Source organism: Balaenoptera borealis (genome assembly GCF_965194805.1).
Source record: "Balaenoptera borealis genome assembly, chromosome: 11".
Taxonomy (NCBI): Eukaryota; Metazoa; Chordata; class Mammalia; order Artiodactyla; family Balaenopteridae; genus Balaenoptera; species Balaenoptera borealis.
The window spans coordinates 97,860,632-97,872,138 of NC_138868.1; the positions used below are offsets into that span (position 1 = coordinate 97,860,632).

The 11,507-nt window shown below is 54.3% G+C and overlaps 1 protein-coding gene across 1 annotated transcript in view; it reads right to left on the minus strand.

The window, feature by feature from the left end:
* SCN4B (sodium voltage-gated channel beta subunit 4) overlaps positions 1 to 10,559 on the minus strand; it is a 16,658-nt gene extending 6,099 nt beyond the window's left edge. The window contains exons 1-4 of the mRNA XM_082341962.1: positions 10,360 to 10,559; positions 3,009 to 3,181; positions 1,823 to 2,051; positions 201 to 330 (exon numbers count right to left, since the gene is read on the minus strand). Coding sequence (XP_082198088.1) covers positions 201 to 330; positions 1,823 to 2,051; positions 3,009 to 3,181; positions 10,360 to 10,420 — 593 coding nt within the window. The 5' untranslated portion in view covers positions 10,421 to 10,559. The remainder of the gene's footprint in view (positions 1 to 200; positions 331 to 1,822; positions 2,052 to 3,008; positions 3,182 to 10,359) is intronic.
* Between the last annotated feature and the right edge of the window lie 948 nt (positions 10,560 to 11,507).

Here is an 11,507-nt window from a genome sequence, read left to right on the forward strand (position 1 = left end):
GTGAGATTAGGAATGGGGCTGGAAGATGGGAGGAGGGTGGCAGGGATAGGAAAGAGAGTTGGGAGACTTAGAAAGAGAGGATGGGATTAGGAGACAGATGAAGGCAGATAGGGGTAGATGACAGTGGATGAGAAGATGCTGGGAACACCCATAATATGAGAGTGGGTGGTGGGCTGGTGGGAGGACAGGAGTCAACTCACTTCTTCTCCTGAGTCTTCTTGATAATGAAGGCGATGAACTTCTTAACCAGCAGGATGAAGATGAGGAGCCCAATGACCCCGCCCACAACGGCCAGGATGATGAGTGTCACTGTGTTGTCCACTTCTTCCACTTCATGGCCAGAGCAGGGGGAGAAGGGGGGTGGAAAAGGGGAGCAGGAGTCACCTGGAGGACCATGGCAGCCCAACAGCTCCAGAGCCTCCAACCTGGGCATCTGGGACATGCCTACCTCAGGCAGGAAGCAGGAGAAGCTAGAATATGGCATCCATCAGGCTAAGGCATAACAGGAAGACGGCCCTCTCCCCTGACACTCTGCACATATGCCCTCCCGCAGACACCCACACAAGTTCTGGAATAACTCAGACTCAGGGACCACAGCACCCAGGTTTGACTTGACCCTCAAACATGAGACTTTCATTGCCTCTTTCTAGGTCTCCTTTGCCCATGCAGAAAAAATTGAGAATCTCCCTGTGACATCTCTTATGTGATCAGAAGACACTGGAGCCAGGTAGTCTGGACTTCCATGGTCACTTACTAGGTGGTAACCTAGAACTGGTCACTTAACTCTTCTAGCCTCAGTTCCCTCAACTGAAAACTGAACCCCTGACTTCCCAAACCTTCTCCACCCACGATCTCCCCCATCTCTGCTGAGAAAACTCCATCCTTCTAATTGCTCTGGCCCAAATCCTTGGAGTCATCCTTGACTCCTCTCTTTTTTTCAAACCCCCGTATCCAATCCACCTGAGAATCCTAATGGCCCTAACTTCATAAATTCCAGAATCATGAGCATCTCCTCTGTAGAAATTCCACACCATCTAGGGAGCAGTGGACCCCCAGGCATACAAGAAACACAGCACGATCAGGATCCTTAAGCAGGTTTCCTTCCTTTTTCTCTGCTTCTGCACCTCCCTAGCCTTCCAGGCTCCCCCCTCGAAGATGCCCACCCAGCCTAACTCCTCCAGCCCTTTCCCTAAACACCTCCAGTGTCTGGGATCATGTGACACCCTCATCACATGCGTCCTCATTGTCTGTTTCACCTGTGTCGGACTGAAACCCCACCAACTGGGACTTAAGCTCCAGAGGGAGAGATCATTCTTATCAAGCTGTTACCTGTGCCTCTACATGCTTTGCCCCTGTTTCAATTATGTGTTTAACTGTCTTCTGTCCTACCCTGACCTGTCAATTCCTCGAGAAAGAACACTGTGTATCATTCATAGCACTTTTTGGTTTGATGCCTGGCATCCAATCAGCTGTCACTAACAGAATACACAAGAGCAGTAATAATCAGCACATACGGAGAACTTTACAAAACACTTCCATGTAGCTTCTGTAACTCTCACAACAACCCTAAGCGAATGCAGATTTTACAGATGAGGAAAACAAGGCTCAGAAGGCCTAAGTGTATATCACAAGCTATTCAGGGGCAGAATAAGTATTCAAGCTAAGTTATTCAAGCTTCCAGATGTAACTCCAGTAGCTCTTGAAAGCATAAAGCGAAAGAAAACACCAACGTGGTGCATTTCATCATTACACTGAATTGGGTACCCACCCCCACCCCCGTCCTTCCAACTTTACTGCCCTTGTCCCAGCCCTTACTGCATACGTTTATCAACAACTTGGAGGAAGATGGTGGCCTGGTGCTGAAGATAATTCTCCTTGGGGTTCTTCACATGGCAGGTGTATTTGCCCGTGTCGCTGAATTCCAGGTTCCTCAGCAGAATGGAAATATTGTTCACTTTCTCCTTCACAGAGCCCTCCAGAGTGATGCGGTCATCATCTTTCAACTTCACCTTGGGGTCTGACTTCTCATTCTTCACAATCCCATCTATGAGCTGTGGGGGGAAGAGGGGAGCAAGGAGGTGGCCAAGAAAGAATCAAGGTCCTTTCGAGAGTCATGACATCACTCCAGCCCACTCCTTGGGTATCTCCCTACCCAGGTCCAGGAAGAGCCCTCCCCCGGTGGTTTCCTTCCAGTATCGATAGCTCTGACTGTCTAACCTGGATTTTACTGGCTTCAGGCTAAACCCACTTTCTGTTATTAAGGTCTCCCTAGAATATAGCATGCTTTTACTGTTCTCTTCATAAAAGCCTTTTAAGTAACAAATCCTGCAAATACCACACTCGTTTCCCTCTGTCACTCCCCCCAGCCTCTGCTGACGCCACATCCCATCTGCCTGAATTCTGACCCTCCATCAGGACGTGGATCAATCCCACAGCATTGTGCATCGGTACCCTCTGAGTTCAGGGTACATCCAGAGTTAGTCTCTTGTGACTTCTGGTGCCCTACTAGATTGCAGAGTGAGTACTCAATAAACACCTGCTGACTGCTCCATCCCCACCCGTGGCCACAGCCCTGACCCCTTCTCTTCTCCAGCTTGCCCTCCCATCCTTCCAAGGCCTGTTCCCCGGCCCTCCTCCAATTTGGACTCTTCTCATTCCCCCTCTCCAAGTCTTCCAAAGGTCTTGTCTCTCCTGTTTTTTACATTAAAGTATTAATTTTTACACAAGCTAACCAAGTTTCAGGTATTTCTTCAGACCAGACAGAAGACTCTAGCCAAGAATTTCAACAGACCCCAAATTCTGGCAACACAATCTAAGCATCCTTCCCACTTAGATCCTTCTAGACAGGCTCTGAAAAGAATACTGGGAGAAAAGGTGACAAAAGGTCCTGGGGACCATCACCGTGGGGTCAGTCCAGAAATGACCAGAGCCTGGGATGGGAGGCAGGGGTGAGGCGACAAGGAAGGGAGGAGGATCTGAGCTGTCCTGTCCCTTCCCCGCCTACTTACAATCTTGAATGTATCACTGCTGTTGTAGGACCACCAGAAGCGCAGGTTCTGGAAGCCAAAGCAGCTGGTGAAGGTGCAGGGCAGCAGGATCTCCGTGCCGTTGACAGCGTAGATGGTAGTGGCCTTTCCCACAGATACCTCCAGCGACAGGGACACAGGGAGCAGGAAGAGACCTGTGTGAGGGGCACCACCTCCCTTAAAACCCCATCGGAACCTCCAGGCTGGAGCCCTGGAAGGGACCTCCCGGATAGGGTGGAGTGGCTTGGTCAGGCAGGGAGGTCTCTGTCACCCTTGGTGTCAATATTAGGAAGATGGTTCTGTTTACTTCAACGTACACTGCCTGGGCCACCGCCGTGATTCCTTCTCCCGCTTGGCCTGAGCTGGATGGACTTCCGAGCCAGTTAGCAGCCCTTGTGGCATTCTAAGTGACCACCAGGAGTCACCCCAACCCAGGAAAACCAGGCCCCTGCCTCCGTGCCGCGAGTCCGCGCCCCCTAACCTGCGGATGCGGTCCCTGCATCGCCCCCAAGTGCAGGACCCGCGCCTCCCCCGTTACGTTTTCGGGATTGGGGGTGGGGTATTGGGAGGCTGAGGGGGTCCCGTGAGGTGAAGAAGAGGAAAACGGCCATCGCGGTCCCTGGACACGGCCCAGCAGCCACTCATCACCGACCCTGGCGGCTCCCACCGGCCCCAAGGGGCGGTGAGGCAGAGGGGCGCCTCCCGCTGGACCTTGGTGAACCACCGCGCGGGACCCCGAGAGGAGAAGGGAGACACGGCGGACCAGGATGGCGTCCGGCGGGGGGGGCGGGGGGGGGCGTGCAACAGAGCACGTCTGGGCATCGGTCAGCAGCAGCGAGAACCGAGCGGGTAAAGCAATAACGCAGAGAAAGTGAGGGCGGAAGACACTTTGTGGAGGTCGACTGCGGGCAACCGGGTGCACGCAAGCGGGGTGCCTGGAGAGGGCGCTGCACACTCCGTCCCCTCCTGACCCGAAGTGGCCCATCCTCCCCCCCACTCCCCGCAGCCCCACTGCGGCCTCCTGTCCTGGGAACATCCCCCGAGCCCCACACCCCCGCCCCTGCTTCTTTCCCACACCCTCGCATCAATACCACCCCTGCCACTTGAGCAGGTGGCAATCGTGAATTTCCACTCGTGGCCTCCGGGCCCTGCCTCATGAGTTCTTGTAAGGGAACCTGGTCCTCCTGTCCTACAAAGTCCTTGAGGATAGTCCACCGTACCTCAAGGTCATGGGGAAGAGGGGTGTCGGAATTAGAGAGTAGCTCTCCTTGCCCCTAGATGAAACTGGCACCCAGGGTCACCCTGGGTGAGGACTCAGAGGGAGTCCTTCTCAGGTTTCCAGTGACCCTGAGAATAATGACCTTTTCCTGGGCCGGGATGCTTGCTAAGGCTATGTGTGAGTAATCTCATATCACCCTCACCTCACACCTGTAAGGTGGTCTTATTAATCACATTTTACAGGTGGGAAAAATGAGGGTCAGAAGAGCAAAGTGCCTTGTGCCTTGGCCAAAGTCATACAACTTCTAGAGGCAGTTGAAATCTGAACTGGGGTCTGACCCCAGGGCTAGTGGGCAGTTGAGAGCATCCATCTGGCTGCACCAACTCCTACGCCAAAGTTTCCCCGGCATCTCTCCCCAGACTGTAATTTCTCTCAACCACTTGGACCTCCAGCCTAGGGCTCCCAGAGTGTAAGAGCTAAAGGATCCAGACTGATCCATATTACAGACACTAAGTTGCCACTGCCTGATTTTAGAGACAGGACAACCAAGACCCCAAATGGGAGGAAACTTGGCTGAACTGACTGGGTTTAGTGGCTGAGCCACTTGAGAACCCTTCTCGGGCCAGGTCAGCTCCCAGCTCGAAAGGCAATTCCCAGAACTGCTCTGGTTCCCAAGACAGCCAGGGTCAGTCTTTGTTTTAAAGGCCACCAACCTTGCTCTTTCTGCCATCCTCACTCTCAGGGAAGGACCTCTTTTGTCAAACTTAATTCCCTCATGCTACATCATAAACCAGCTTCCTCTTGTTTTGCCCACATGAGATAATGATGCCTGGTGCCACCTGGGCAATGCTTTTTAAATAGGGGAGGGGGAGTTCCCCTGGTGGTGGGGAGCTAAGATCACACATGCTGCGCGAAGCCAAATAAATAAATAAATAAGAGGAGCTCCAAGGAGAGCTGGCAGCCCAACTCTGCCCTCAGGGCCCCCCTCAGCTTCTTCACGTCCACTTCACTTCTGAAGGCAAAGTGGACTGCTCGTACCACGAAGCTCAGAAATAACACCCCGTGCCCAGGATCCCGTGCCCAGGATCCCCTGCCACTGTCAACTGCTGATATTTACTCAGCAATTACTATGTGCCAGGCACATTTAACCTTCACATTCATGCTATGAGTGGTGTACTGTAATACCTCCCTATTACAGACATGGCGACTGAGCATAGAGAGTTTAGGTGACTTACCTAAGGTCAAAAAGAGACATTTCTAGCATCCCAAAGCCCCAAAGCAAGAAAGTCCTTCCTTACATCCTAAAACAGCAGGGTTTGCCCACCTGCTGGGTTCCAATTAGTGCTGAGAGGTCATTTCAATTAGCCTTCATTCTTTGATCAGCTCCTCTGTGCCAGGAATTGTTCTAGAGCAGTGGCTTTCAAATTCACAGAGCGTCAGAATCACCTGGAGGGCAATTACAGCTAGCTCTGCCGGCCCCACCCTGGGAGTTTCTGATCTAGCACGTAGAATGGAGCCTGGAAATTTGCATTTCTAAGAAGGCCCCAGGGAATGCCGTGGTCAGGGATGACACTTTGAGAAGCGCCGTGCAAGAGGATTTCTACCTGTTAACTCCAAGTTTTATTAGAATGCCAAAAGGTAGGTATCATTTTTCTCATTTTACAGGCAATGAAACTGAGGCTCAGAGAGGTTAAGTCACTTGCCCAGGGCCACATAATAAATGGTGAATCTGAATTGAGCACCTATTATAAAATAGGACAGGCATTTTACATGCACTGTCCCATTTAATCCTCATAATCATCCTATGAGGTAGTTAGTTATTATTTTTATCCCCAACATACAAAATGAAGAAAGAGGCTGAGAGAGATTAACCTGCTCAAGGCCACACAACTGGTGAGTGGAATAAGCAGTGTACAGACGGCACTCTGCTGTCCCCCCCTTTGTGACGGTGCCTCTCCAAGAGAACAGTGCTGTCAGGGCCAAGCTCTCCTTAGCACTCTTGGTTTTCTTTTTATCTCTCCCCTCCCCCAACCCCCTGCCCCAGAGGTCTAGGGACGGGAGCCAGACATGAGATTCTGCCCTCCAGCCTAGAAGATGGCCTTCTGATCGGAGACCCCAGCTTTGCTTCTCACCCCCTACCGCCCCCGCAAACCAAGAAGCAGAGTGCAGAGCCGTGACGGGGAAGCTCTCGGGAGAAGGCAGCTTCCTGATGGCCACAGCGCTCCCTCGGGGCCTGAGCACATGCTCCAAGGATCACCACACCGCCAGCCTCCAGTGCTCGGGATCCTGGGGAAGGTGGCGGGGAATGCGAGTCAGGGGCCAAATCCCTCTCCCCAGCCTCAGCCAGAATGGGCTATCCAAGAGCACCAAAGATACACATCAAAAGTGAAATTATTTGACTGCTTTAAATAGAAGCAAAAAAAAAAAAAAAGTCCAGAACGGAGGAGAAAAGTATTTCTTTAAGGTCTGTCTGATGACAGTGCACATTTCTGCCTGATTAGTGTGTGCCTATGTGGATGACTTAACTCTAATACACTCGGGACTCCCCGACTCCCAGAGTGAAGCATTGCCATTTCCATCGTAGCCTGGAGGGGACAAAGGAAAGGCAGAGACGTTTCCACGGAGAAGTTCAGAGCCCTGCCCGAGTTAAGGCATCAGAGAGGCTGAGCAAGCCTGGCTTCTCCACAGCACGCCCTCCCAGCAGGCAAAAGTCCTGCCGGCTGTGTCTGGGAGACTCGTGCACAGGAAAGCCCAGGGGCTTGCCTCTTGTACCTTCTCCCCTGTGAGCCTGCGCTGGCGGGAGGGGAGGGAGCAGGGGCAGGTATAAATCCACTAGAGGACCCCGAGAGGTACTTCAGCAGGATGACCGAGCCAGGGTGGATGGGTCAGCAGACACAAGGCAGGCCCCACTCTGCCTGCTGACCCTGAGAAAGTCAGAGGTGCCATAGCCCCAAACAAGGGATGGCTGTCTTTCCTACCTTCTGAGCTTGGTATAAAGCTAAAACATGAGCTTATAAAACACAAGAAGGGCTTCAGTGAGTCCATCCTCTGGCCTGGGCACTCTGCAGGTAGAGAAGGATAGTGTTTAAAAGGGAGGGAGAGAGAAAGAGCGGGCCCCCATCACAGGTCTAGATGTAACCAAGGCACCCCAACTTAATGACCAGTGTCAGTCAACAATATCTCCAGGCCATTCACACGCTGTTTTATACTTTCACCTTGTATTACTTCTTGGAGGTAATTATTTCCATGTGGTTATTTCCTTAGATAAAGAAGGACTTCCTTTGCTTCGTCCCAAACTAAACTCTTTAGAATTTCTTGTGTATTTTTCAGATTGAGGGCCTCTTTCTGGCATCGTGGGATTGATGAACAAGTCCTCCTACTCATGATCTTGTGGAATTCAATCCTAAGCCCCTAAGCCTTGCCTTTGCTCACTGAAAGACCCTAACCATTGAGCCACTCTCAGAGCAGCCATTTTCTTTGCTATTTACTGATCGGCCCCCTCCTATATCATCTGGGTGCTGCAGTTTTGTCTAAGGATTGACTCAGGCCTCCCATTTAAAGTAAAAATGTATTTGGTACATGCAAATGTTACCATTAAATACACCAGCAGGGATCTCAGGGCTACCATCAGACCTTCCAAGGCAAATGCCAAGGCAGAAACATTCTGCCACCTTTTCCCACATCCGGGGACAGTGACACCCACCTTGGGGTGGGGGGAGGAAAGAGGGGCAGCGTGGTGCCCTCTCTAAGTTTAGCTCCCAGGGCTCTCCTGGCAGGGCAGGCGGAATCACAGCTGACTTTAATAAGTAAGCTGATACACTCTGGACCCCGGGGGAGTCAGACAGGCTCAAAGTTAGAGCTGGGAGGCAGAAACTGGGCCGAGGTCAGCAGGACAAGACCCCTCCTGGGGTGCAGGCCCTGGGGGCCGTGGGGTGGGGGGTGGGGCAAGGCTGAGCCAGGAAGGCCCCTGGACCCAGAGACAGAGGAAAGATTTCAGCTCCCTCTCCTTAGGCAAGCTGCCTCCTTCCGGCCCACACCCAGGGGCTTTGCCGGGATAGAAACATGCCCCTGAGACAACACTGGATGCTCAACAAAACAAGTTTTGCAAACAAGTCCAAGCAGAGTGCCCACCCCTCCTCTTGCAGGCCACGGAACGGGTGCGTTGGTTCAGCCAGCCCGTGGCTTATGCAGAGAGCCCTACACCCACAGCAACAGGGCAAAGTGGGAGGATCTGTACCTGGGGTCTACCTAGCATGCTGGTCCCACCAGCCACGGCTGGCATTAGGGCTTGGGAGACCCCACAGGCCTGCATCTCCAGAAGAAGAACAAATCCCCGGTTCCAGATTCAAACCTGGGGCCTTCCTCCATTTCCCCCCTTTCCCATCCTCTTCTCCATGAACTCCTTACTTACCCTTTCCTTTTCCTTCCTCTGAGTGGGACTCAGCACCCTCTCCTTAACTGCCTTCTCATTAAACAAGCCCTTAATAAATACATACCAAGGGAAAGAGGGTGGGGCAACACAGCACCCTCACAAGTGATAATTACACAGAGATCACAGTAATTAAGCAAATCAGGGAACAGGAAGGGGTGGGTAGGACACCTACATTACCAGTTACATGCTTAGGAAGGGACTGGCACCCATTTTATCCTCAACTTTGCAGTTGAGGATAAAATGGCCATGGCCACAGTGGGAACTCGGGCTGATCAGGGACGGGGTGAAGGGCAGCTAGTGTAGAGTGGCACTGTGCCCAGCCCATGAAGAGGAGCCTCAATCCTCACAGAGGCCCACTTCCTAGGGTCACTGTGAAACCAGCATATCTGTGCCTAAGGTACAAGAGAGAACACCAGTGGCTTCTATCCAGCTGTGAGGATGTAATAAAATCAGTGGCTCCTGAGTGCAAGACATACTCTATCCCCCCCTCCTCCACCAGGTGCCAACGTGACAGGTCTGCACACAGTTTACATTTGCAGAAGCAGCAGTGACCGCCCTTATTAAAGACTTCTGTCTCCCTGTTTTCAGCCCAAATGCCTACATGGTGTGCCTGACCCGATGAGGGGGCAGCTGCCAAAAGCCAAATCTGACAAATATAAACAGGAAGCGGTGCGGGTGCCGGAGATGGAGTCGGCTTACATTGAAATCCAGCTATGATTTATGAGGCGATTACATTCTGGACTAATAAATATCATCCCCCAATCTGTTGGCGTTTGACTCTCAAAACTATCGTGTGCATATTAATAGATAATAATCTGTTCCTTCTGTGTCCTCTGGATGTGCCCCCTCCGTCTTCATACTCATCCCAAAAATGAAGAGCCAGGAGCAGGTTAAACAGGTTCCCCCCTCATGGAATCTTTACCTGAGAAGAGACGTAAGATCCTTCCTAAAAGGGGACTTGGGGAATTCCCTGGTGGTCCAGTGGTTACCACTCCACGCTTTCTCTGCCGAGGGCGCGGGTTCAATCCCTGGCCGGGGAAATAGGATCCCGCAAGCAGGCGGCGCGGCCATAAATAAATAAATAAATAGGGGCTTGAACTGTCCTCCAAGTCCCTCCAACCCCATCCAGTCTGCAGGGAAGGCAATGGGCACTGGAGGAAGTAGAGAGCAGAGGAGTCAAACAGAAAAAGGACCAGGAGGAAGGGGAGCTCCCCCACCCCCAACTGGTGCACGCTACTGCCTGGGCAACAAGCATCCAAGTTGCAAACGGCTCTGGGCAGAGGTAGAAACCAGCATCCCAACAATCACACGTTGGGATGCAAACCCACCTGGCATCCCTTACGCCCAAGGCAGACACCCTCCCCCAGCACGCTTAAACCTCCGAACTCTGGGCCCCAAGATTCAGCTTTAGAAGCCCGGGGCTGAAGGCACCACAGACAGCAAAGAACTAATCTCGGGGCTGGCTGGCCGGATGGGGCAGGGGACGGCGCACGGTCCCCAGGGAGCTCAGCAGTCCGAGCCCCGCGTCCGGCAAGAAGCGGTAGCCGCGATGCTCATTCCGGGCCGCACTCCAAAGCCCACCCCGTCCAAGGCGCTGCTCTTCTAAGTGTCTCCTCCTCTGGGGGAAGGTGGGGGAAGGGTGGGGGGAAGAGGCAGAAGAAACCAAGCCAGGGCTGCCTTACCCAAAAGCCCAGTGCCCAGCCATCTCGCCCGGGCTGCGCCTCGGTGCCCAGCCCCGGGCATCGTGCTGTTCTCCGCGGAGCGCACCAGGGGCGCGGGGACAGGGTACCCAGGTCACAGCCGCGCTCGCAGCCCTCGGTCTGCAGTCGGCCCCGAGGCTGCCGGGGAGCTCTGCGCCGCCGGCCGGGGCTCGGGAAAGTTGGCGCGGAAAGGGCGAGGAGGGGGAGGGAGGGAGAGGAGGAGCCGGCTGCGGGAGCAAGGGGAGGAGAAGGAGGAGCCCGAGGAGGAGGACGGAGAGCAGGAGGACCTCCGAGCTAGTGCAGAGGCGAGCGGCGCTGCTCCTCTGCTCTGGAAGCGCTCCAGCCGCAGGAGGGGCGGTGGCCGCCGCGCAGCCCGGGGCCTCCCCGCCTCGTGGTCCCCGAGCCCCGGGAGCCTGCCGCACCGTCCCCCCCTCCACCGCCACCACCACCCCTGCCTCCTCTCCGGCTCGGGCTGGGCGGCTGCGGCTTCGCACTGCAGGGCCGCCCTCAGCCGCGCGCATCACCCCGTGCGCTGAGCTGCCAATTAGGAGGATAGTTTGGGGAGGAGTAGAGATGGAGCTTTTCGGGTGTTGGAAGGCTGTGATGTTCTGCTTTGGGGAACACGAGTAGGGGAGCGGCTCCCTCTCCCGGGGCCGCGAAGGGACCACTCGGATGCCCGCAGCCAACACTGCAGCAGCCGGCGGGCGTGTGCGGGCTTGCCCGCCGCGGCCGCCGACCCGCGTGTGTGCAGCCTCGCGGAGCCCCGCTGTGCAGGGTCCCGGGAACACGGCTTCCAGCCGTAAACTGCCCCCGCCACCGCCCACCATCCTCTCCCATGGCTTCATGGCCTCCTCGAAAATCATGATGCTCTTGGTTACGGAATCGGCCAGACACCGCCGATCGGGTCCAAGCCCCGCTTCACCCTCCGGCGGCGCCCCTACTTCTCATTTTTCCCACCTAGGCCACCCCCTCAGACCCTCCCCTTTTACCCCCCTCCAAGGGTGTCCTGAGTCCTTCAGAATCCTGGAAGACTCCCTTGGCCTCGCCTCCCTTTTGGGGTGGGGGTCGAGGAGTCCAGGGCAGGCCTCTGGGCTTGGGGGTCACAGCCAGGTCCGAGGGCTTTTTCCCAG